The 27,215-nt window shown below is 40.9% G+C and overlaps 5 protein-coding genes across 5 annotated transcripts; 3 read left to right on the top strand and 2 right to left on the bottom strand.

Annotated features, from left to right (window-relative positions):
• Positions 1 to 3,805: 3,805 nt before the first annotated feature.
• PG994_002598 (uncharacterized protein) lies at positions 3,806 to 4,206 on the top strand (the record flags this gene model as incomplete). The annotated part of the gene is made up of 2 exons (XM_066854007.1): positions 3,806 to 3,892; positions 3,961 to 4,206. The coding sequence occupies 2 exons, from the start codon at positions 3,806 to 3,808 to the stop codon at positions 4,204 to 4,206; spliced, it is 333 nt and encodes a 110-aa protein (XP_066719862.1).
• Positions 4,207 to 5,528: 1,322 nt separating this feature from the next.
• On the bottom strand, positions 5,529 to 6,422 carry PG994_002599 (uncharacterized protein; the record flags this gene model as incomplete). The annotated part of the gene is made up of 3 exons (XM_066854008.1): positions 5,529 to 5,811; positions 5,890 to 6,036; positions 6,349 to 6,422. 3 exons carry the CDS (start codon positions 6,420 to 6,422, stop codon positions 5,529 to 5,531), a joined length of 504 nt encoding a protein of 167 aa, XP_066719863.1.
• A 1,235-nt stretch (positions 6,423 to 7,657) lies between these two features.
• Positions 7,658 to 8,252, top strand: PG994_002600 (uncharacterized protein; the record flags this gene model as incomplete). Its single annotated transcript, XM_066854009.1, has 2 exons — positions 7,658 to 7,667; positions 7,942 to 8,252. 2 exons carry the CDS (start codon positions 7,658 to 7,660, stop codon positions 8,250 to 8,252), a joined length of 321 nt encoding a protein of 106 aa, XP_066719864.1.
• A 39-nt stretch (positions 8,253 to 8,291) lies between these two features.
• PG994_002601 (uncharacterized protein) lies at positions 8,292 to 8,567 on the top strand (the record flags this gene model as incomplete). Its single annotated transcript, XM_066854010.1, has 1 exon — positions 8,292 to 8,567. One exon carries the CDS (start codon positions 8,292 to 8,294, stop codon positions 8,565 to 8,567), a length of 276 nt encoding a protein of 91 aa, XP_066719865.1.
• A 1,155-nt stretch (positions 8,568 to 9,722) lies between these two features.
• PG994_002602 (carbohydrate-binding module family 1 protein) lies at positions 9,723 to 12,290 on the bottom strand (the record flags this gene model as incomplete). Its single annotated transcript, XM_066854011.1, has 3 exons — positions 9,723 to 9,834; positions 9,973 to 11,048; positions 11,181 to 12,290. The coding sequence occupies 3 exons, from the start codon at positions 12,288 to 12,290 to the stop codon at positions 9,723 to 9,725; spliced, it is 2,298 nt and encodes a 765-aa protein (XP_066719866.1).
• Positions 12,291 to 27,215: the final 14,925 nt, after the last annotated feature.

Raw genomic sequence — 27,215 nt, forward strand, 5'->3', positions numbered from 1 at the left:
GCGCTGTAGCGAGGGGAGCAGAGCTCAACGCTTGGGCGATCGAGCGTCGCCCGTCAAAGGCGGATGGGGGGAAATCAGCGAATGACGTCGACTATAAATATACTCGTGTGGTGGCACGGCATCAAATTCAGAGCACGGGCTAGGCTTTTAGCCTCGAGGGCTCAACGCTTTGTTTCCCTTCTCCCGGCAAGCGTTCCATAGCTTCCAAGTGGTCTATGTCTTCGATCTGCCTCTTCATCGGTCAATATGTATGCTGGAAGGTGTGTCTGTGTCTTTGCTTGTGCCTATGCTTGTGCTTGTGTTTGTGCGTCCATGTGTATTTCTGGGATGGGGAGGGTATCGATGTGTGTGTCTGTGTGTATGCGCGAATGTGTCAGGGTGTGTGGGTGTGGGTGTGTGAGTGGATGGCTGCTCCACAGGAAGGGTCACTGTTGCGGTTGACCGGCCGGCGGACCCTGGCACATCCCGCAGCGGCCCCAAATTGTGTACATTAGGCTTGTGGTCAGTGCCCTTGAGAAAAAGAGGCCTTGTCAGAGGCTTAAAACAAGAACGCGTCCTACAGGGCGGCCCTGGCCCGTTCGTGGAATCCTGCAGTCAAAACATGTTCGCAGAAGAAGGGGGTGGGTGGGGTCTCATCCCCCCTAGTCAGTCCTATGCTTCGGAGGTGTAGGTAGTGCTTCACACCATCCCTTTCCTTCCAGTAAACGTGCCGTCCTCTAAACGCAATAAGCACCTTGATTTAGCAGTGAAAAGGAGGGGCCCTTAGAATGCGAGAGCATTGCTACAGTCTGATATATGTACATGAATTGGATGGGATTGGGCAATGGACGGTGCATCCCCCCATCGTTGAACGGGGCTTGGATGCGGGTGAATGATGGAACTTCTTCAACAGAATTACGCAAAATACCCCCATATATCGTGCAGCAAGTATTCCACTAGTCACTCAATACCAATGGGTAATTGGATAGCCGTATGCGGTGCATCTTAAGATGCTAGTTGTTGGACGTCGGGTGGGATATAATATCCGAAGAACGTAGTAATTACGTGATATCGTTTAGACAAGAGAACATTTGATATGAAAACCACGAGAGTGCCATTTACTGGCTTCGTTTGCTCAGAGCGAAACGAGGATATACGGAGTTCTCGAAGCTTGACACTGGAAAGCCAAGACTGGCCGATGGTCTGCCAGATTAGGCTGGCCTGAACAACATGACATGGCCCGTTTGGGCGGCCTGGGTGTTGTTGACAGGTCCCAAGCGGGCCAAGCCCATGAAAAGACCGAGGGGAAGAGGAGAAAAGTCCCTTTTCGCGAAGACGTCTGTTTGTAGACGCGACTCGTTTACTTGATCGAGCGTTTGGTATTATTACATGCTGGGCTATATTGGGCACCATTTGTTGTACAGTATAATGTGAGCGCGAGTGAGCAGCAATGCATGTGGTGTACAATTCTGTCACCGAACACGAGCCTCACTATGGGAGCTCCCATCGCCAGCCGTGCATTTAGACTTTTGGCGAGGCGTATATACACTATGACGATAGTAAGACGTCCATGGGGGAGATCCCGGATTGCGGGTTCGTTGCCCGGGTGGCTTCACGGCATATGCACTGGAATCGTGTCATGGTATCACGTTCCACCGCACCCCGGTGTGCTTTCACCGCAGCAACATAGCTTTTCCGAGTTTTCAGTACGAGATGAACGGAAGCTTCTTGTGCGAGCACAGGGCGACGAGGTATTTGAGCCCAATGAGGCCCATCCAGCCAACGCCGGATAGGGATTCGCTGAGGCCGTGCCTAGAGTATTGCATGTATATAAGCCAGGTCACACCGTGGCTGAAAAGCGGTGTAGGCCATCTGACGACGGGTAGGCAGGCATCTTGCATCTAATATCTGGCCAAGTTAGCGGACAGCGAAATGTGCGTCACCGAGAGGCAAGGCTACGTTTGGGGGTTGATCGGTCTTGCAGTCCCAGAATAGGTAGGTATCTCCTACGATGCAATGTATCCTGTGAGCCAGGTACCAGAGTTACCAGGGATGAAACATATGTAATGAAGAAATACCGGGCGCCACCATCCCATCGCGGCCGCTGCGGCCCAAAATACGCCTCGAACGACAAGGTGACAAGGTGGAGTGGGAGGTCTGCGGAATGGGCCATTCGCCACGTTGGTCCTGTCTAACCGGATCCATGAAGATCCCAGGCCCCGTCGGTCTTCGTTTTGACGCGAGATGGAGATGTAGATCGAAAAGAACCTCTGGGCAGGCATAAAGGGTGTTGTTGCCCACGCGAATGCAAAGTACCGCCTCCCCCAGCGGTTCGTAAATCCCTTGCGAGCAGCATGAACCTTATCTGGGCTTCCGTGGTGGCCGGGGAACACAAGGCTGATTGCTGTCCAAGTCAGGGGTCGTTGCCTTCGTCACCGCGCATGCGCAAGCCAGGTCGCTAATGCAAAAGTCTCAAGTGTGTAAGGTGTATTTCATGTGTGTATGTGTTGTCATCTGCCATCGTACGGGTACACACACACACACACACTAGGTATCGAGATTGTCTCTCTCAGCGATGGAGTCGACGGCTGTTGCGGGTATGGGACAGACATCCTCTCTCGTTGTAGATGTGCTGTAACAGTGTTGGCTGCAAGTTCTTCCAGAACTGCGTGAGGACAATGTCATTTGTTCCGAAGGTGGCTTGCTGAAGTGGACAACACATAGGTGACGGTTAGCATGTCCCAGATCAACCGCAGGCTCCACGGAAGAGATTCCTCACGAGGAAAGGGTGGCAAGGCCATACTGTGACACTGCGGGCGTCGCACCCTGTATTGTGGGATATCCACTTCAGGCACATATCGAAGTTCCCGAACCCAAATAGATACCTCCTCGGCGTGGTGGTTTGAGGCAATCGGTATCAAGACAAGCCTGTTTGTAGTTGCTGGGCCAAGAGGTGATGTTGGATAGCCGGTATCCCGTGACTTAATTGCCATGCCTGCTCTGGACAACGCATTCCTGGCCAGGCCAGGTAAGGTCCGAACCGCGTCTAACCATGATAGTCTACATGGCGTGCTTGTGCAACGGGGTCCAGAGGGGAGGAGGCCACAGGATTGAGCGGGATCAACCATGCATACATACCGCAGGCAGGTACTAGCAAGCGCACACCAAGTCTTCATCCGAGGTGGACCGTGGCGGCAAAGACGCATACGAACGCCTGGAAGTGAGGGATTAGCAAAGTACAAAGAAGCGGGCACATGCCAGGTTACTTGTACAAGAAATCTAACACCCGCCTTGGACATCGATGGCTGGGTGGGGCATTTTCCCGGTCTTGGATCGAGACGTGGCACTCCATTAAGGGCTTTTCTTCAGGAATGGGGGAACAAATTGGGCAAAGGTTGAGTAACCCAATCAGATTCGACGAATCCGTTCTTCTCCACCAAACGAGCGTTGATATGTTGGGTAGGGTTGGACAGTGACAAACGTCTTTAGCCAACGCCTATCATCAGGAAAGCCTCACGAAATGATGCCTCTGGAAAGAACAAACAGCAGCGTGGGGTGTTTGTGACGCCGAGGCATTATAAGTATAAAGGGGTTTCCCGGCCGCATCTGTTGAGGATATACCGTCAGCCGCTCGGCACCCGACATCTCGAACATCGAAAAGACCTTCACCAGTTGTGTGAAGCAAAGAATCTGACCATCAATACAGCTGAAGGTTGAGTCCGTGGTTAGTATATACGTTCTGTCGTCTCCACTTTAATCAGGGCTAAGTATAGACATGCTGACCTGGAACGACCAATATAGCGAACACTATACACCGCGCGCCACAATGTGTTACTTCCAACAAACGAGATGGAGCTGTGGTTGGTGGCGCTGGGGGCATTTTAAGCAGCAGTGTCCGAAGGAATATCGTACGGTTCGTTACTCCGGGGCCGTTGTTAGTCGTGGACTTGAAGAAGTCATACTGATGTTGAGTGTCGATAGGGCGAGACCTGCGGCATGAAGCTGGTGTACGAGACCACCTTCGAAGAAGACCGGTGCAAGATCTGCAAAGACATCGAGAAGAAGCAGCGCAAATACGCCAAGCTCCAGAGCGACATATATCGATGGCAGAGGGAGGGGGGTCGAAGTGCGACGATCGAGCGAGCCGAGAGAGATATAATGGATGTGGAGACTGCCATTCAGGGGTTGGAGCAACAGCACTACCTGAAGGTCCACGAGACGCTTTGAGCTCTCTAGATGTCGGGAGGAAGTGGATGTTCAACTAGGCAGTCAGTCTTTTGGGCAACGAAGTGAACAAAGATCAAGGGAATCAAGGGTGGGAAAATCGGGGTGCGTAGGAACTTACAGGCTTGGCCCATCACCGTTATGTATTCGTTTTCGGGGGCCTGTTCGAGTTGGAACAACGGTCTTTTTTATGAGTAGAATAACCCTCTTTTCGTAAAATATGAATTCCCCAAAATTGCTCCGTGTGGTCCGGTTGCCGAGTTGTCGTCGCTGTGGTGAAAATGTTTGGTCTCCTGCCAAGCGGCCCGCAGAACATCACTGTTCGTCGTTTCGAGCAGCATTCGACACATCCAGAAAGAACAAGGCATTCTCTCTTTTCGACCGGCGCAAATTTGTGGTTTGAGGAGCGGGGAAATGACCGGAAGACCTCTGCACAGCTTTTTCAGGCCCATCATCCACGACTGACCCAGGCCATGGCAGCCAGTGTAGGGGGAGAGGAGAACCGAAACTTTCCTAGGGTTGCAATTTTTCTTAGCGAATGCACAACAATCCAAGGAAAACGTCTATTCGTGGACAGGGAGCGGAGGGGCCGCCAGACTGATCACGTAGTCGATCAAAGAAGCCCTGGCTAGCCTGGAGCAAGTCGCAAGAACCAGTGGTGCGAGAGCTGCAGCTAAGTGGACGCTGATGGGTCGGGCAGTCCCGAGGTTCCACCTGAGTGGTCGATTCCCATCGCTTGTGCAGGGTTCCGCACCGCCCTTGCTACAGTACACCAAGATTGCAGCGGTAAACAGACGCAGTCTCGGCCGTACGCATGATGCAGACCCAGATCCAGAGGGTCGGAGTCGGACGACAATCCGCTGCGGTTTTTGCAGAATAAGATGATATTGACAGAGGAAATGTGCGCTAGAACTGCCTGTCTTTTTATACAGCTCCACCACTCGTAGGAGGGGAGTAAGCGGGCACGTGGCTACAACTCAATGGATCTCATGGCCAGCGAGACCCAGAAGATCAAAATGATTGGCTGTATAGTAGCCAGTCAGCGGTGAAAGTGCAACAAAGATCCATCCAATTCAACCCGTGTGTCGCACAGGGGAGCGGCTCCATCCGCAACCCCCCGTGACCAGTACTCCGGGCCATAGCGGACGGCCACCATTGGCTGTACTGGGCAGCTGACCAAACCGCTGGATGAATTCCTGAGTCGCAGCGTAGCGTACGCCTTACCGTTGGCACCTAATTAAGCCCCTTTGGGGCAGTTCTTTGCGATATGACGGCGGGGAATTCGTGCATCACGACAGCACACGTGATGGTCATATCCTGCTGCTTCATGCAGCCGCAGCAGCGTCAGAGAAGGTTCCCACCAGAGGCTTTCCCACGCAATCTTTGATACTGGGAGCGTGGCCTTGCAGTTCAGCCAGGTCGTCGTCGCTGGTCCAATCTAACTGTAACTGACCCTGCACTGTGCCGGCGGATGATAGGTCGTCGTCGGTGGACAGCTTTGCCAAGATGGTCTGGTAGCGGGACAGCCGCAGATCTTGGCCGGACAGCATTGCATGTGGCGCTTGCTGTGTCTCCTGGGGAGCAATCTCGAAAACGTCTACCAAATTACTGGAGCGAGCCTATTAGCTTCAACTCGAGGTTCGACAAGTGTGCACCTCTTCCATCGCGCCTCGCGCTGTGACCTACTTTGATGTTTTTGCCACCACTTTTTGAACGGCCTCGTTTTCGCGTTGCGACTCGAGGGGGTCTGCCTGGGCGTTCATGTTTTGGTCGCTGAAGCTGCCATACTGGAAGTTGTTCGGATCGTCGATAAGCAGGCGGGAAACGTCATCCCTAATTGTAAAAACATTAGCAGAGTGGCAGCAATGACAATTGTTGCGCCGGAACGAACCTCGTCAAACATTTCCTGCCTGCGATTGCCGAGGCAAGATGCGCATGCGCCCATTGCGAAAATGGCTATTTATTTATTTGGATGCGAAAGTCGGGGGGGGGGGGGAAGGTATTGAAAGGAGGCTGTTGGAAATAGATGCTTTGGACTGGGACGGGCGTCCCTTTCCCTAAGTCTAGCATGAAAGAAGCATAAGTAAAGAGCGGATAATCTGCCTGCTTGTCGTGGTCGCGAGGCTGAAATGAAGTTGGGCCGACTTGGTCTTGAATTGAAAGTCGGCTGTTTCGTTGGCCTGGCTGCCTTGGCCGTCGAACGATGGTGTCGCGGCCATTGGAGCCCGTGCGTCATGCCATGTTTTGTTTTGATGTTGGCTGTTTGGATTTGCGCCGGAGCTACGTTTTTCCCTCGCCAGCTCTTTCCTTAGGCGCGGGCTCCGTCCTCCCCTAGCCAACTGGACATACGACCCACTCTGGATGTCAAGATAAGACTGCTCGTCTACGTATGCTCTATCTTTCGGCTACAATTGCACAAACAAACATGACATCCGATGAAGTCTTGGCCTAAGTCTTGGCCTGAAACAGGAACCGGTAGCTTGTGCCTATTTATGAATTTCCAGGCGTTTTCTTCCTCTGTTTCACGGCAGATATCATGCATCTCATCTCCTAATCTACTGACACCAACTGCATGCAATTCCACGTTCGCGAACTTGGAGCTAATCGCTCTGAGACTCATCTCGAAAACATACCCACCAAGTGCATGCAGCTGCATCACCAATCGAAATGCGAGGAATGGTGATGATTTGATCAATCGAGATGGGAGGCACTGATTGGTCTCCAGCCCAACGGTAGACTGTCAGCTCGCTGGAACGTGCGAGGTTTCGAGATGCGCGTTTCCAAACTTGGCAACATGATCTCGACCAGCATTCCCTGTCAGCTGGGTGCAACCCCACCGCCGACAAGTGTCATACATACCGCCATATGGGGATGGGGATGGAGCACAATGCTTGATCGAACACCAGACTGCATGCGGCTCCTCGGCATGTACAGTACATGCGTGCTGCAACCTGATAAGTCAACCCGCTGCCCAACCCGCCGGGCCACCGTTTAACATGATCCTGGATCCCTGTCTTCAGACCCCGGACTACGACATCACCCCATCCATCCTCGATCCCCGTCTTTTCCGATAGGGAAGCTGAGCATGCGACACATTGCGGACGTGGTGGGTGAAACTGCACCATCTGGGACGAACCTACCGTCCCGTCGATTAGGCTTAACCTGCCTTTACCAAAAATAGCATCTTGGCTTATTTCTTCTTCTGCCAGAATAGCAACAAGGCCAATTTTGACCCAGAACAATCCGCTTTGGACGGCAACTCGGCACAACCCTTGACCATGTTCGTGCCAATTCACCTATCTGCGAAGCACATTCTACTCGCTCGCCTCGAGATGTTCCCGTTGGCGGCACTTTTACTATGTTAGATGGATGGCTTATGAGACAATGCTCATACCAAGCCAATGACACCCCATTTGCGGGGGTTTAACAGCCTGCTATCAACTGTGTATATAACATGCCCGCAAGTTAAGGTATTGCCACTAGAAGTAGGTTTTAGATCACAACCAGCAGGCTCATACCACTCTCTAGAACGACCGCCCATCGCTCCTTTTGCTACGAAATCTAGGCTCATCTTCCCTTCTGCGCTACTTCATGCACCCAACCACTCCCGTCTACCAGCCATCACCCTCACTTTACTTGCCCTCTCAACTGGCAGTTTAGCCGAGAAGAAGGTCACGAACGAAGTCACCGACCCTGCGACCGGCATCGTTTTGCAACGCTTCTTCGGATCCAAGTGAGGCTACGGCTTTGGCATCGCGCTCCCGGCAACCCCGACCAACTCCTTCATCGGGCAACTGTCGTTCCCGCTCAACAATGGCGCTGGATGGGGCGGTTGGTCGTTGAGTGGTGACATGAAGGGGCCTCTCCTGATGGCCGCATGGTCAGACGGAACCAGCGTCGTCTCGTCCTTCCGCCAGGCCGCCAACGAAAAGGACAACCCGCCCGAGGTTGCCGGCAACTTCTCCGTGAAACCCATCGCCAAGGGCACCGCGGTCAACAACACGTTCCTGACCTACACCTTCTTGTGCGAGGGCTGCCTCGGCGCCTAGCTCGGCCTGGACTCCCACGCCGCAGGGACGAGCGTGGAGATGGGCTGGGCCCTGTCAGACAAGCCCGTGGGGAACCCGGGCAGCTCGGCCGGCATGCTGGCCTTCCACAACATCGGCGAGGGCGGCTTCAAGGCGGACATGGCCCTCGCCAAACGGCCCGAGTTCGACACGTGGGCTGCCCTGGCTGGCCCTCCGGTTGCCGGGGCCGCCGGGGCCAAGCCGTTCGATACCGCAAAGGGAGGATCCGGCGGCGATAGTGGAGACGAAGATAGCGACAGTGACGACAGTGGTGATGAGTCTGACTATGATGACTGATCTTGAACTGGCTTGGATATGGCACGAACCGGTCAATTGTTATTCTTTGCACAAACTAGGGTTTGATTTCCTATCGCACGTACATAGAACCTTCTTATACATTTCACGCTGGCACGATGTTCCACGACATGACTTTCGAATCTGACTCGACTTTCAGCTTAAGGGTGAATTGAAACTCATTAGTGTTTCCGCTCGTGGGCACATTTCGCTTATTATAAATCTGCAGGGCCTACTGGCCATTACTAAGCCACTAAACCCATTGGCGAGCCTCTTCCTTGGCTTCAGGCCCTGTTAACTATAACTTAATGAAATAGAATTTCCGAAGTTCTTGTAAATGCACGATATGCTTACTCTCTCGCCCACCCATTTTACCATGAGATGCTAGAGCCTTGTTTTGTTTTGAAGTAAGCAGGTTTCGGGCAGAAACTTTCCCTCGGAGCGCCAATTATCCTACTTTCATCAGCCCGGAGTGGCCGAATAGGTAATACAGCGGGCTCGTACTTGAGTTGGAAACAACCGAGCCCCTTTACGGAGACACGCAGCTCCAGATTCGAATCCTGGCTTCTGGATATACTTGACCTTTTCCGTCTCTATTGAAGCCCTTTAATCGTCTTTTTATCTTTCTGGGTTTCCATGGCTAATATGTTATGTATTTATATAACGGAGACACCAGAACGCTAATACTCGTGTGCGAGCTATGCGTTCATATTCGCTTACGTCGGATTAGTTGCTACTTGCTTTCCACACATCAAGCAGTACTAGTTGTTATCACTCGCCTACCAACCTACTTAGGTATTCCAAGCGGCCAGTAGAGCTACGCAGATTTCAAGCAACTGTTGCCGACTAAAATACAGTATTCCACGGAAGGCACAAAACATTACAAGTAATAACGGATGTAAAAAAGTAAGTAGGGACATAATTAGTATACGAGTTGCACATATGTGTGCATATATAAGATACATCAACTAGCTATATATCTACACCAGACTCTCTTCTTTCGCAATCCCTCTTCCTCAGAGACACTGGTGGTACCAATCATTTTGCTTCTGGCAGGTGTAAGGCAACTCGCACTCGACCGGCGTGGACCCCTGTCCCCCACACTGTCCATAATGACTCTGCCGCGGCCCCGAAGCCGACGTGGTGCTGACAGCCGGCTTAGACGTGGTGGTGCTCGTCAACAATGTAGTAGTCACGGGCGCCGACGTTGTCGTCGGCGGTACTGGCTTTGTTGTTGCCGAAGTAGTCGATAAGGGAGGAGGATTGGGAACTGTTACGGGTGGGTGGCTAGTTAGTACGGCCCCGTGTGACAGGAACGGAGAGAGGTTGGGGCTCCTAATTACCATCACCTCCACCACCCAACGAAACCGTGGCTCGGAACACGCCCCGCCCGTTGGTCCCGACGTACACAAGCCCCGCCACGTTGCCGCTGCCGGCCAGCTTGGTGCCGCCGTCGATGGACCCGAAGCCCTGGGTGTCGCCCTGGATGTCGGTCCAGGTCGCGCCGCTGTCGCCGCTGCCGTAGAGCCTCGGGCCCGCGGCGACGTGGCCGAAGGCGTAGATATTCCAACTTTCTTTGTCCTTGCCGACGCCGAGCGCGACCTGGAACGTGTTCGTCAGAGTTGTCGAGGTCTGCGTGAACGTGGCGCCGTAGTCGGTCGAGTGGAATACGCCCGCGTCCGTCGAGACCCAGACATCGCCCGCCTTGGCCGGGTGCGCCGCAATGTCCCGAACCGCCGTCGCGCTTCCTAACTTACCGGTCGCACCAAACGAGCTGCCGGCGTCTTTGCTCACGTAGAAGCTTGAGCCTGACCCGCCGTAGAAGACGGAGCCGTTCTGCTTGTCCGACGCCACGATGGCGCCAGAAGAAAGGCTGGCGACTTTGGAAAAGGCGCCCTCGTCCTGCGAGCGCAGCACGCTGCCCGAGGCAGCTGACCAGACGACGACCTTCCCGTCGGCCCCAAGCGCGACGGTGCCGCCGTTGGCGCTGGTGTCGGCGCCCGGGTGCTCGCGCCAGGTGGCGCCGCCGTCGCTCGAGAGGGCGATCTGCTTCGTGCCCGCGGAGTTGCCGATGCGGACGACGCTCTTAACCGCAGCGCCGGCGTAGTCGACACCCACATTGGTGGTCCACTGGGGATTCATCCAGTTGACCTTGGGCGCCGTGCCGAGCGCCGCCGCGTCGGCGAACGTGAACCCGCCGACGTCACCCGTGGCCGCGAGCAGCTCGGTGCCGCCCGGAACCGAGGCCACGTCCTGGACCGAGGTCTCCTCGATGCCGTCGGCGAGGGAGGAGATGGTGAGCTTCTCGTCCCAGCTGCCGGCGTCCCATTTGGTTAAGTCGTGGCCGCCGTATAGGGTCAGGCCCGTGCCGTACAGCCAGTGGTCGCTGTCGTGGGGGTCGATCTCGAGGGCCTCGATCATCCAGCCCAGGTCCTTGGTGTCGATGTCGAGGAAGCCGGGGCCGATCCAGGGGGCTTTGTCGACCTGCGAGCAACAAAGGGGTTAGCAACATATACATTGGAGTTCTATTCGCTATTGATTCCTGGGATTTCGTGTGTATGTGTGGGGTGGGCAAGTAGATTCTATATCAGTGTGATGTGTGGTGGGTTTGTTTACGTTTTGTTTGTATCGCAGGTTCATCTCAGGATAGTCCGCCCACTCCCAGAGCTGGCTCCATGTGGCGCCCGAGTCAGTAGACCGGAACAGGCGCGCGTCGGGCCACCACGAGTTCAAGCTGGCCACGACGACGGTGCCGGGCTTCTGGGCGTCGAGGGCCAAACCCCCAAATCCGAAGTTGATGGCCTCGCCAATGCTGGGCGTGATATCCTTGAAGGCGCCCGCCGCGATGTCGTACCGGTACACGGCGCCGTTGGTGCCGTCGTAGGGCCCCGTGCCGTCCGCGTAGGAGATGTACAGCGCCTTCTCCGCGGGGCTCAGCTTGCCCTTGTGCGGGAAGAATTTTCCGGGTTGGTCCTTCAGGGCGGACCAGGTCGCGCCCGCGTCCTCGCTCATGTAAAGGCTGGCCGTACTGTTGTCCGCGGTGCCGACGAAGATGCGCGACGTGGCGCCGTCGAGCGTGGCGGACGTGGAGTCGAAGGTGACGAAGGTGAGGCCCTGGATGTCGCTGTTGAGCCCCGTGGTGTCGCCCGGCTGCGGCGCGTAGGTACCCACAGCCGTGAAGGAGTCGATCTTGGCGAAGCTGGCGCCGCCGTCGGTCGACTTCCACAGCCCCTTGCCCGAGCGGGCGCCGAAGTAGAGGATGTCGGGATTGGCCGGGTCAACGGCGAGGCGCTCGCCCATGCCGCGGCCGGGCATGTTGCCGCCGACCTTGAAGGGCAGGTCGGCGAACTGCCAAGTGGCGCCGCGGTCGGCGGAGCGGCCGATCTGGCCGTTGGAGGGGTCCCAGTCATTCGTATAGAGGCCGAAGGCGGCGTAGACTTTGGCGTCGTCCTGCGGGTCGAGCGCGACGGCATCGACGCCCCAGTTGTGCCAGCCGGCGTCGTCCGTGATGGCGTCCGTCACGGCCGTCCACGAGTCGTCGGCCGCGTTGAGCCGGTAGAGGCCGCCGATGTCCGTCCGCGCGTAAACCACACCCGCGGTCTTGGGGTGGAAGACGATGCCCGGCACGAAGCCGCCGCCGCCGCCAAGGCGCACGTTCTGCCACTGCGAGGCCGCCTGGGCGGTGCCGAGCAGCAGCAGCTGTATGGAGCTGAAGAACTTCTTCATTGCGTCGAAGTCAGATTGACAGCAGCACTTTGGGGATCGATTGCTGCACAGGGGACCAATGCGCGTCGAGCATTTGGAATGCAAAAGATGGAAAGGGGGTTATATCACGACCTTATATATGTGTCGCTTTCAGCGCAGGTACGCATGCGCGGCGCGACCTATCGAGCCATTTCCGCTTTCCGCATGCGCGTGCATGGCTGTCAATGCGAGCAGGCAGTTCCGAACTTCTGGAATTTCTCCAGTCTCCTCATCTCAGCATGGTTCGGATGGCGCCATTACCACCAAATATTCTCGCTGCAGGTGCTCGAACGCGTTCATAGCGACGACCGACTTGGTGGGACTGATCCACAGCGGAGGGCAGAAACGCCGGAATGGGCCAGCGTGGGCTGGGTCAGCTTTGATTTTACCGCGAATCGGGGGCCCTGGTCTAAAAAGGGGAGCTTTGTCCCGCCTGGGCCGGCAAACGGAGCGACGGATTCCGTCCGGCGCTACTACTACTACTACTACTTGTACTTGGCTATGTAGCTGGAGGGGTCGCCCACAACAGTACTTGTTAACTTTCGATAGTGGGGATCCCGAGTTCTTTTACTTAGATTAGAGTGTTAATCGCGCACGGACCTTTTTATACCGGTATATATTAGTTTTTTAATTAATAAAAAGGCTTAATTTTAATTGAAAATATAATTTATAATTAATATTTTAATTATTAAATAAAAATCTTTATATAATATTATTAAGCTTTTTATTTTAAAATATTATTTATATAGTTTATTATTAAAGTTAATTATATTATTAAATCGGCTACTCTTTTTTATATAATTAAACTTTAATACGTAATATTTCTATAACTATAATATCGATTTAATAAAAAAAAATCGTATTATTTTAATAATTTAAATAACGCGAGAAAGTTTAAATTAAATTAGTTAAAAAGTTATTATAAAAGTGTATAACGTCCCCCGAGCGATTTTAAACGACCGACTTCGCGATACTAAACCTCGATATAAAATCCGATATTTATAATATAAATTAAATTTAATTAAAAAAAATTATTTCGTAATTATATAATTAATTTTTTTAATATCGCGCGGCGGCGACCGCGTTAATAAATATTAAATTAAACGTTTTATTAATTATAACCTAGATTTTAAGATTTAAATAAATTATTAATATAATTATTAAAAGGCTTTTTATAAAGATATAGGTGTTATTTTTAATTAGTTCGCGCTAATCGAGTTAATACTCGTTATTTATTAAGTAACTTCTCTTTATTTTAAATAATAATAATATACTGTTTTTTTATATTATTTATTTTATTTTATTATTAAATTATTATTATAATATTAATTTTAACCGCTAATTAATAATATAATAAGTTTTATTATTATAAATAAAGCTATACGTATTAAGCGGCGAGGTCGAGGCGAGCTTAAAATTTTATATACGCTTCGAGTTATTATAATCTCGTTTCGAAGGTAAGTATTAATCGTGTCTTTAAGTTAAATTATAATATAAAAACCGTTAATAATTATAACTTTTAAACGCCGTTTAATTTTTAATAAATAATTAAAAACTTTACTTTTTAGTTTTAAATATTATAAATTAAATAACGAAATATATATATATATATGTAATAATATATAATATAACATTTATAAATAAATTAATAAATATTCTATTATTTTTTTATATTATTAATATAAACTTAAGTACGTTTTACTAAGTTTATTTTAAAACATAAATAGCGTTCGTTATAATTTAAAATATTATATTTAGTTTTAATATTCGCGATTAACGCGAACTAGCCGGAAATAATATTTATATCTTTATAAAAAGCTTTTTAATAATTATATTAATAGTTTATTTAAGTTTTAAAGTTTAAGTTATAATTAATAAAGCGTTTAACTTAATATTTACCGACGCGGTTATTACCGCGCAATTTAAAAAAAATTAATTATATAATTACGAAGCATTTTTTTTAATTAGATTTAGTTTATATTATAAATATCGGATTGCGCGTCGAGTTTTAATACCGCGAAGTCGGTCGCCTAGAGTAGCTCAAAGGACGTCGTATACTTTTGTAGCAGCTTTTTAATTAGTTCGATTCAGACCTTCTCGCGTCGTTTAAATTATTAAAACGATACGATTTGTTTTAAATTAAATCGGTATTATATTTATAATAATATTACGTATTAAAGTTTAATTATATAAATCGGAAAAACAAGTGGCCGATATAATAATATAATTAATTTAGTAATAAACCACGTTATAAAAATTTTAAAAGTTATAAAACGAAAAAATAAAACAAAGTGTTTAATAATTAATAAAAGTAAAACAAAGGGTTTATTAAAACGAAAAGCGTTTAATAAAAAACGTTATAATATATATATATATATAAAAGATATAAAATTAAATAAAGATTAATAAAATATAAAAAAATAACCGATATAATAATATAGTTAATTTAAAAATAAACTACGTTATATACTTTAATTATATTATTTAAAGTTACGATTTAAATTATAATTATTATTTATTATATTAATAAGACTAACGTAGTTTATTATTAAGTCGATTATATTACTAAGTCGGCTACTTTTTCTATATTTTACCACTTTTATATAAATTAATTTAACCTTAACGCTTTAAGTTAATTAAAATTATTCTTTATTTAATTCGTTACTTAATTTTATATCCTTTTTATATGTTCGTATATTATAACTTATTTCGCCGCAGATACCACAGCACCTTCCACCGGTCGTCCTTCGCTTCGACGGACCCCCCGTTCTATATTTATTAGTTACTAAATGCTTTTTGTTTTTTACCTTCTCGTCTTGTAATTCTTAAGATTTCTATATAATAAGGGCTCTTTTAAATTAAACGCGCGATTTTTTAACTCTCCGGCGTTTAGAAAGTATTAAATTAACCTCTTATAAAGTACGTATTTAATCTTTTATAAAGGTTATTTTATATATTATTATATATATACTTTTCGTTATTTAGTTTATAATATTTAAAATTAATATTAAAAAGCTTTTTTAAAAAGTAAAAACCTTATGTTTAATAAAAATAAAGTGTTTAATTATTTATTAAAGGTTAGACGGCGTTTAAAAGTTATAGGTATTAGCCGTCCCCGGACGCGACGGGTTTAGTGTAGGCGTTCGAAGACGTATATCTAGTTTATTAATTATTTCGTCCAAGTAATAAAATATTAAACTAGATGCGCTAAATCTAGATTTAATATTATGTTTTATAAAAATAATAAAATACGCGGCCTTAAAAGCGATAAAAAACTCTAGCTTCGTAATATAGTTTATTAACGCTTTAATAAATAGCTCGATTTTTTTTAAAATAAACACGTTTTAATAATAAATAAAGTGCTATATTTAAAAGCTAAAGTAGGTAAAAAAAATAAAGAGGTATATTAAGCGTAATAATGCCGTTATTCTTATAATATTCTTCGAATTTAGCCGAAATATAGCTTTCGTAACCGTTTAAAATCAAGAGTCGATAAGGGCTTTTCGTCCGCGTTTTAATATACTTATCGAAGTATCGAATCTAATCTAAGCTCGTTTCGTTATCGGTCTAGCCGTTAAAAGTCGGTTTGATCACTTAATCGCCCGGTAGGTTATATTTACGAAACTAGTTTACGAGGTAATATTAGTTTTAAATAATTAAAAACGACGGAATATACTAGCCTTACGAATTTATATATTTAATAGCTATTAACTATTCTTAATTATTAAATTAAACCGACTTCGCCTTCTTATAATAATCGGCGCTTATTACGACGAGTATTAACTCGATTATACTTATTATAAAGCTAGTTTCGTTAAAATTCTATATATTTTCGTTTAAAATACCGTATTTAGTTTTAATATTTACGATTAATGCGAACTAGCCGAAAATAACACCTATATCTTTATAAAAAGCCCTCTAATAATTATATTAACGGTTTATTCGGGTTTTAAAGTCTAGGTTACGGTTAATAAAGCGTTTGACCTAATACTTACTAACGCGGTCGCCGCCGCGCAACTTTAAAAAAAATTAGCTATATTTTTTATAATATTAATATTAAAAAGTATTTTTTAAATATTTAAACTAATTATATAATTACGAAGCACCTCTTTTTTAATTAGATTTAATTTATATTATAAATGTTAGATTTCGCGTCGAGGTTCGGTACCGCGGAATCGGTCGCCTAAAATAGCTCGGAGAATATCGTACACTTTCGTAGTAACTCTTTAACTAATTCGATTCGAACCTTCTCACGTCGCTTAAATTATTAAAACAATACGATCTTTTTTTAATTAAACCGTATTATAGTTATAAAGATATTACGTATTAAAGTTTAATTATATAAGTTAAAAAAAAGAATAGCCGATTTAATAATATAGTCGATTTAATAATAAGCTATGTTATATTTTACTTCATTTTTTAAAAATTTAAGTGTATTATAAATACACTTTTTATATAAATAAAGATTTTAAAGAATTAAAAACGTAATTAATATAATATTATATTTTAGATATTTCTTATAAATATATATACTTTATAAAACTTTTAAAATATTAATTAAATGTAATAATAATTATATTATCGGTTATTTTATATTTAAAAAAGTATTAATTATATAATATTATATAAGTTAAAGATTTTAATTTAATTATTAAAAGCTTTTTCGAAAATAGTTCTAAGTTTTATTTCACTTTTTATTATTTTTAATAAACGCGGTATAAAATTTTCACTAAAATATTTATTAATAACGTACCTTATAAGCGAGCTACGTATATAAACGAGGTACGCACTTTTTATTATTAAGCTTTATAAGTTATAAATTAATTTAATTATAATACTTATAATTAATTAAATATATTAATTTTTTTTTAAAGGTTTTTATATTATTTTAATAAGTACGCGTATTATGCCCGGGCTCTCCGTAAATTTTATAGCGCTATAAGCGTGTCTTAAACGTCCTCGTATAACTACTCCTTTAACGAGATTCGTTCTATAACTATCTATTAACGTCTCTTTAAAACTGCAGGTCTTTTTTAACTTATATACGAAGTAATCCTTTATCTTATAGCCGTTTCTTTTTTATACGGCGGCGCCGGCTAAGTTTTTTATTTACCTTTTAAAGTGTCGCGTTCTCACTTTTTAAAAAAGTAACTCGGTATATAACCTACGTTATAACCTTTATAATCTAATTAAAACTAATTAAAATAAACGTCGGAAAACTATTTCAATATTATATAATACGGTTTCGAGCGTATTTAGTTTAAAACTATATTTTAATTAAATTGTTTAAAGTTTTTAATTTTTAAAGAATAAATAGGCCGAAAAACGTCCCCGGAGGTATTAAAATACGTAACTTTATATTTAATTATAAAATAATATATTCCGGATTATATAAAATAAGTCTTATCTTTTAAAAGCTTCTTTATATATTCGAAACGGTAAAAATCGCTTAAATATTACAACCCGACCTAACCATGCGGCCAAGACTCCACTCATCGGCACGGAAGTACGATAACCCGACCCGGCTACGATACTATAGCTAGCGATCGCACCGCTAGCTATACTAATATAAACCCGATCGCACTTTAACAACGCACAGCAAGTTAAGTAATCCTAGCCCGCGCGGCGATGGGACGGGTACGGATAAACGCGGGAAAAAGAACGACGGGTCACGTAACGAAGCTACGGAACAGCGAAGGGACGACGCCCGTAGTAAACTAACTAAGGATAGATTACCGTGATCTAGGAGATGGATTACCGTAAGCCACCAACGGATCATCGTGATTTAAGAGATGGATTACCGTGAGCCACCAACGGATTACCATAAATTAAAAGTGATCCCGGAAGATTAATAAAGGGGAGATTAGATATATAACGATAAACGTTTCTTATATATTTTTATATAAACGCTCTTTATTTTAATAATTAATTTAAGTATTAATTTAACTTATTAATAAAATAAATAGCTTTAACAACTCTATTATAAACATTTTTAAATTAAGCGTACTTTAATTACCCCTTTTTTTATTTTTACGGCTATTATATATTATATTAATAAAAGCGGACTTTTATTACACGTTTAAATACTCTCTCGTATTATTAAATATAAACCCTTTAATACGTCTTACCAGGTTTTTATTTAGACTTTTAATAGCGTTCGTTATATTTTAATTACTTTTATTTTTACGAGTTATTACCTAAACCTTTAAGTAATAGCACTTATAGGAACTATATTTACACCTGGATTTAATAATACCCCTCGCTACGGGAAGGCCTCTATTATTACCGTAAATACCTCTTAGTAAAATCTCGTTATAAAGGTAAATAGCGACGATAATAATAACGGCTTTACCCGCTAGGCGTTAATTAAGCGAATTTAGGAGCTTAAATAAAAAAGCGTTAATTATTAACACTATTACGCTAAGCTCGAAAAAAAACGTAACACCTTTTTAATAAAAGAAAACCTAAATTAAACACCCGATATTAATAAGCTACGCGAAGAAGTACGTTTTTTCCGTACCGCCGCTAATATTATTTAAACCCTTATCGTTTTAAAGAAGGGAATAAAGATTAGTTTACTTACGCTATTCGATAGAACGAGCGGGAACTTCCGAAAATTCCTCGTTTAAATTAAAGCTTATTAACGGTTTTATAAAAGAATATTTAAAAACCTTACTTAACGAGTTATTTACGCCGCCTCGTTTTTTAAAAGTAAAATATTCGCTTAGTTCGAACCTTACTTCGATAAACTTGTAAAAAACGATTAATAAATCGAACTGTGCCGCACGGAGGTATAACGTATTTTTAAAAATTACGATAGTTTCGAGGACGCCTTTAAATCATTTTTTTAAGACCCCGATAAAAAACGATAGGTAAAAAAAAAGCTTAAGACTTTTAAGTAAAAAGGATTAACCGCCTTTTATACCGCCGAATTCCGACGTATTATAATTCGACTAAACTATATTAAAACTATTAAAATTATAATATATTATTAAGGATTAAAAGAAAACGTTAAGGATAAATTTAGCCGGCTTAATACCTTTAATAATTTCTTTTCGTATATAGAACTTATAATTAAGATCGATACCCGTATATATAAATAACGCCGCGAAAAGTAAGGCGGATAATAACGGTAAATTAATTAAATTTAGGCTAATATAAAATAATTACGTTACTATTATAACATATAGCTAAAGAATATTACCGCGTATAGCTATTATAGTAAACCTATAGATCCCGATACTATTAAATACGATAAAAATAATAAAAAATAGAACGTTACCTATTATAATTATTAAAAAAGGGGTATTATTTACGAAAATACCGAGCTTCGAAAAAGGATTTTCGGAAAGTCTTAAACGGACGATATATTAACGCTACGATAAGCGAGGACGCCCTTATATTAATTATTAAAAGAAATAGCGTTATTACTAAACACGGTAGCTTATTTTAAATAGTTTATTACGATAATAAGTGTACCCTTTACTTAATAAATAAGGAAGGAACCGGATAGTTTTTTAAAGCTTTAAAAACGAAGAGGAGCCCTAAGCGGAGCGTTGCTATAATAAGTAGAGATTTCGCTTTAATTTATAATCTCGCCCTCGATAGTTTTAATAATAGTAATAAAATTATTAATTAAAAAGAGTAACCCGTTAATTATAAACGATTAATCGGTATATTAATAAAGGAACTTATAAACGAGATTACCGAGTTTAGAAACCTTAAAAACGACGGATAGCTAGTTATCTTAAGCGTCCCTTACTCCGATTTAAAATACTTACGCTAAGTACTTATTACGGCAGGATTCGCTTAAAGAGTTCGCGGTAATTACGTAGTAAGCGATAACCCTTAAATCTCCCTTATAAGCGAAATATACTTTACGCTCTCGTAGATTTTATACGTACACGACGCTTATATAAAATATTTCGCGGAGAAACTAAAAAATAAATAGTTTCCCCGACGAATTAATAAACGAGCTATTATAAACCCATACCTCGACTATATAATTAAGAAAGTTAAAATATCGATCTTTAATAAACGACGCGCGTATTTATTAATATAAAAAGATTTAAAATAGTTACGAAAATATTACTTAAAAAGACGGGATTAAAAGGAGTATTTCGAGGACTAATACCTCGAACACGCCTAGGAAAAATCGCGAGCCTATAGACGTTTAAAAGAAAGCGCCTAATGCTTTTAAAACGCATAGGTATACGCTTAATAGGAGAACCCCCTTATTATAATTAGGGACTTATAAAGCGCTTATAAATTTTAGCGAACTTAATAAACTTCCGAATTACCCGAAAGACCCGAATCCTAAGTATTAGGGATAGTATTATATACGGGGAGAAGTATAAAAACACCTCCGTTAACGTATTAAGAAGTTTCTTATAAAGAAAGAAGGGAACGATAGCGGCGATAAAACGATCGATCGTAAGAGTTTATTACTTACCTAAAAGAATATCGGTCGGGAAATAAACGCCGCCGAATATAAGGGGATAATACCAGGCGGACTAGGAAAGGTCCCTGTATTAAATAACGGATAATCGAGCTATTTATAAGTATATTATTTTAATAATAAACGTAAAGGGAGTTTATATTAAAGCTTTACTCGATAGCGGAGCGTAAAGAAATTATATTATATTATAAATTATTAATTACTTAAAACTTAAATAGTAAGAAAAAAACGCCCTATACCGATTTAGGACTATTAATAAAAGATTTATAACTTATAAAAATAGAGAAGTACGGAAGGAAGTCGCGAACTTTCTGGTCGATATCGGAGAACGCTATAAACGAATCTCGTATAATATTACGGACGTCGCAAGATACGATATAATTTTAAGGATACCTTAATTACGGGTAAGTAATTTTAAAATTAATTAAAAAATAGGCTAATTTTAATAAGATATATTAAAAAAAGGTTTAATTAATAAATAACGGTTTAAAAAGTAACCCCTTAATAAACCTAAAATATTTAAAGTATATATTATTATTAAAAAACTTAAGCCGAATATTACGACGATTATATTAGAAGAGTACCGGTAATTCGAAAACCTTTTTAACGGGAAACTAAAGACCGGCTTACCGCCTTACATACGGTAAGATTACGAAATACCCCTTAAAGATAGGAAGGAACCCTTATTTATACCTATATATAAACTTAACCGGGAGTACGAATAGGCCTTAAAGGAGTATATTACGGAGAACTTAGAAAAAAGGGTTATACGACTATCTATATCGCTAGCAGGCTTCCCTATCCTCTTTATTTTAAAAAAGAGTAAGGACGGGAAACCTAAGTGGCGTATATATATCGATTACCGAAAGTTTAACGAAATTATTATTAAGAACCGGTACCCTTTACTTTTAATTAATAACCTACGGAATAAGTTATTATACGCCGAAATCTTTATAATACTTAACTTCCTTAATATATATAACCTAATCCGTATTAAAAAAAGAAAAGAATAGAAAACTACGTTCTAAACGAAATATAAATATTTCGAGTATTAAGCTATGCCGTTTAGGTTAATTAACGCGTTAATTAGCTTTTAATTAATAATTAATTATATTTTATGCGAGTACCTCGATAAGTTCGTTATAATATATTTTAACGATATTTTTATTTATTTTAAGAACGAAGAATAATATAAGGAGTACGTTAAGTTAATATTTTAAAAGCTATAAAACGCTAACCTGCTAGTTAACCTAGAAAAGAGCGTATTCCACTAGACCTAGGTTACCTTTATAAGATACGTTATATTTTTAGGGGAGATCCGAATAAAATCCTTTAAAGTAGTAATAGTTAAAGAGTAGCCGACGCCTATAAACGCTATAAAAATTAAATCCTTCTTAGGACTAGCTAACTATTACCAGATTTTCGTCCCGGATTTAATAAGATAGCGATACCCCTAATAAACCTAACTAAAAAGGATACCCTATTTATATAGACCGATAAAGAAGAAAAAGCCTTTTAAGCTATAAAAGAGCGGATCGTTAACGAACTAATACTTTGCGTAGCAAATCCCGTAAGACCCTTTAAAATCGAGACCGACGTATCGAACTATACGATCGGAGGGCAACTAAATTAACGGAACGATAACGGGAAGTCGCACCCTATCGTATTCTTTTCGAAAAAATTAAAGGGACCCGAGCTTAACTATTAAATTTATAATACAGAGCTAATAGCTATTATTAAGGTATTCGAAAAATAAAAACATTATTTTAACGGAATAATAGAGTTAATAAAGGTTTATACCGATTATAAGAATCTTATAACGTTTATTACTATAAAGGAGCTAAATAAACGATAAGTACGATAGTTTAAATTTCTTTCGGAATTTAACTTCGTTATTATTTATCGAAAAGGTAGCGAGAACGGTCGCGCCGACGTACTAAGTAGACGACCCGACTATTAAGAGGAAGTCCTACTTAAAACCAGGACTATCCTTAAATAGGATTAAAACGGTAACCTTATACCGTTATAATAATTAAACGCTACGAATTATATTTAATATAACGACGAATAGGTTATTAAGTTTAAGTAATTAAACCGAACCCTCGATTTCGTTTATTACGCTAGGGATTATTTTAAAAACCGCGACGGTTTTATCTTTTACCGAAACAAGATCTATATCCCTAAGTAGCACCGGGAAGATTTTATTAAGGATTTCTATAAATACCCCGCGCACGGATATTAAAGAGTCTTTAAGACTTAAAAGCGAATTACTAAGTAATTCGACTATAAAAACCTAAAGCCCCTTATAACTAAAGTAATTAGCAAATACGACTTATATAATAAAGCTAAAGCCGCTAGATATAAACCTTATAAGGAACTATAACCGATTTTATTACCGAATAGAGTATAAAAAACGATCGCGCTTAATTTCGTTATTAAACTACCCTTATTAACGGAACTACTAATTAAGGTCGAATATGATAATATACTAATAATTACGGATAAGCTTATAAAGTACACCTACTTTTTTCCGTATAAAGAATTTAGCGATACTAACGATTTCGCGTATACGTTCCTTAGAACCGTTATTAGCTAATACGGGCTGCCGGAAACGATTATTTCCGACCGAGATAAGCTATTTACCGCCAAGTTCTAGAAATTATTCATAACGCAGCTAGACGTAAAGCATAAACTATCTATAACTTACTACTATTAAACGGATAAATAAACCGAACGAATAAATTAAATTTTAAAGCAGTACTTATAATATTACGTTAATTACGAGTAAAATAACTGGGTAAAACTATTACTTATAACGTAGTTCGTATATAATAACGTAAATAATAAAACTATACGTATTTTATTATTTCGAGCGAACTATGGGTATAACCCGGAAATTATTAAATAACCCTTGGAAGGAGAGCTAACACCAGCCGCGACTATACGAATCGAGAAACTAAAAGAATTCCAGACTGCTTTATAATAGGACCTCACTTTCTTTTAAGAACGGATAAAGAAATATGCCGATAAAATAAGGTTAAAGGGATTAACCTTTAAAGAGGGAGAAAAGGTTTACCTCTTACGATATAATATTAAAACTAAACGACTTAATAATAAATTAGATTTTAAAAAGATCGAACTATTTAAAATCGTAAAAGTTATTTTAAAAACTAATTACCGATTATTATTATTTAAAACTATAAAAATATACTTAATATTTTATATTTCTTTACTTAAACTAGCCTTAATATACGTAATACTTAATACTTAATTAGAGGTCGAAATAAATTAATACGAGTACGAAATCGAAAGGATTATTAATAAAAGGAAGATCGGCCGAGGATAGAAATACCTCGTTTAATAAAAGGGTTACTTATTAAAAAATAATATATAAGAATTTAAGAAATATTTAAAAAACGCCGTTAAAGAACTCTAGGAGTTTAAGGGAGAACTCTTTCGGTAGGAATTAATAGGCCGGGCTCCGGAAAGTCGCTTAAATTAAAAAACGATTAATTAATATCCCCGGAGACGCCTAAAAGAACGCAGGTTACTTAGGACGAAATTTTCTTAGTTAGTGATCGAAAAGGAAATACTGTCCTTCTCGTCCAGCTCCTGTATTCCCCGACGAAACGCTTCCGAACGCTTTTCCGCCATAACTTTTTTTATACGACGGAGACGGGCTAAACGACTTAAAGTAGTAGATAACTATATTTATAATAGAAATAGGGCTTTCTTTATATTTAATTCTTTTACTTTTAGTTTTTTTTATTAAGTAGCTAGCTTCGTTAAAACTAACGCGACGAAAATGCCGTCGTAAGAACGACCGACCCGGATGTACTTTAAATAACGAGACGATTTCTCGTTTATGCGATAAGTTAAGTTTTAACGAAAATAACGAGTATAAAATATACTGGTTAAATTACCCGTAAATTTTATATTAATAGTAAGAGCTAAACGCGTAATAGTTTTTTTTAATCGAGGTTTTTTAATACGATTAAATAATATAATAAATATATATTATAATAAAAATAAGAAAAAAAGGAACTTATTAAAATTAACGAGATAAAGAAAATAAGGGTATTTATAAAATCTGTATTTTAAAAATAAAACAATTAGAAAAAGGAGGATAGTATTATAACCCGACCTAATTATACGGCTAAAACTCTATTTATCGGCACGGAAATATAATAACTTAACCTAGTTACGATATTATAATTAGCGATCGTACCGCTAATTATATTAATATAAACCCGATCGTATTTTAATAACGTATAGTAAATTAAGCAGTCTTAGCCCGCGCGGCGATAAGACGGGTACGGATAAACGCGGGAAGAAGGACGACGGGTTACGTAACGAAATTACGGGATAACGAAGAGACGACGCCTATAATAAGTTAACTAAGGATAAATTATCGTAATTTAAAAGATAGATCACCGTAATCTAGGAGATGGATTACCGTAAGCTACTAACGGATTACCGTGAGCTAAAAGTGATCCCGAAAAATTAATAAAGGGGAGATTAGATATATAACGATAAACGTTTCCTATATATTTTTATATAAACGTTTTTTATTTTAATAATTAATTTAAATACTAATTTAATTTATTAATAAAATAAATAGCCTTAACGACTCTATTATAAACATCTTTAAATTAAGCGCACCTCAGTCACCCCTTTTTTATTTCCTACGGCTATTACATATTATATCGATAAAAGCGGATTTCTGTCGCACGTTTAGATACTCTCTTATACTGTTAAATATAAACCCTTCGGTACGTCTTACCAGGTTTCCATTTGGACCCCTGATAGCGTTCGTTACATTAGAACGCTTTTAAAAACGCTAGTAGGAAGTCCTCCTTAAAGATATAAATAATATACGTGTTATAATGCGTGTAAACTAACTACTAAGCTATAAAGTAAAAGCTTCGGAAATAACTCTTCGAGTTATTTTTATTTAATTCTACGCCTTAAGTACTACCTCGTAAAGAACTAACCCGCCGATCGTAATACTATACCCTTTCTTTAAAGGTATACCCTTATACTTAAGGCGATAAACCCTTAATACTATATAACTTATTTAAGCTCGGTATAAAGAAACCCTAAAGCTTTTATACGAGTAACCAGCCCGTACAAGGCCTTGCCTGCTTACTAACGATCTTGCCTAAGCAGCTAGAGAGAGCTCCTGTTTAGCAAGTGTTGGAATCGAACCCACGTCTCCTATTTAATAAGGGCGAAGAGTTGTTATATTATAATACGTTTAGACTAATTATTAAGCTATAAAGCAAAAGCTTTGGAAATGACTCTTCGGGTTATTTTTATCTAATTCTACGCCTTAAGTGCTACCTCGTAAGGGACTAACCCGCTGATCGTAATACAGGTATTATATCTTAAATAGTATAACCTTTTTCCTATTCTTATTTTATAATATTAACCGGTTTAAAGCGTATTATAATAATATTTTTAATTTTATTATACGAAAAAACGGCGAGATATTACTTATAGTTAAAAAATAAAGACACTCGTTGTTTAATACCGGCCGTATAGAAATAACGTTATATTTTATTAAAAAACAGCTTTAATACCTCTATTAATAGTTTAAACACTTTTATATAAAGAAGCTTTATACGCTTTTAAAGAACGCCGGCTATAATAACATTAATTTCACTATTCTTAACCAGATTTAAAAGTTTTATTCTTAATACTAATCGCACGATTCGGCGTTATACAGATTTAAATTCTTATTATAAAATAAATACGACTTTAATTACGAAATTATTATAAATATTATTTACGTTAATAAATAAAACGTATTTTATATAATCGATTTAAATACGTTTTTTTAAACGGCTATATTCTTATATTCGCTTAATATATAAAATACTTAAAATACCCTTTATAAATATTAAATATATATATATTAAAAACCTTTTAATTATATCTCGTATAATCCGGGTATATACTTTTAAAAATAATTTCGAAACTATATACGAATAATAAAAATTACTTATAAATAAATATTTATCGAAGCTTATTAAATAATAAATAAAATAAAACGAGCGCACGTTTCGCTACGTAGGGCCTTTAATATCCTATAGAAGGATCTCGGTTATTAAACGAATATCGAAATAATGCTTTAAATAATACGGCTAGCTCCGACGGCTTAGTACTTAGCTTACTTATATTCGAAATATACCCTCGTATCGATAAAAACTTACTATCGTTACTAGAAATATAGGCACGAAGAGAAGCCGTATAAAAAATAATAAAGATACTTTAAAAAATACGTATAGATATTAATATTTACCGAGCTTTAAATACCCGGAACGAACCGGCTATCCATAATATTTTAATACTCCCGCTCTGAAATAAAGTCTTAATTTAATAAAAAAAAAAGGATAAACCGGACTATATAAGATAGTAGCTATCGAAAACCGTACGATCCGGGTGAA

Source organism: Apiospora phragmitis, assembly GCF_038363925.1.
Source record: "Apiospora phragmitis strain CBS 135458 chromosome Unknown utg000003l:1.0-2676785.0:1.0-2680665.0, whole genome shotgun sequence".
Classification (NCBI taxonomy): Eukaryota; Fungi; Ascomycota; class Sordariomycetes; order Amphisphaeriales; family Apiosporaceae; genus Apiospora; species Apiospora phragmitis.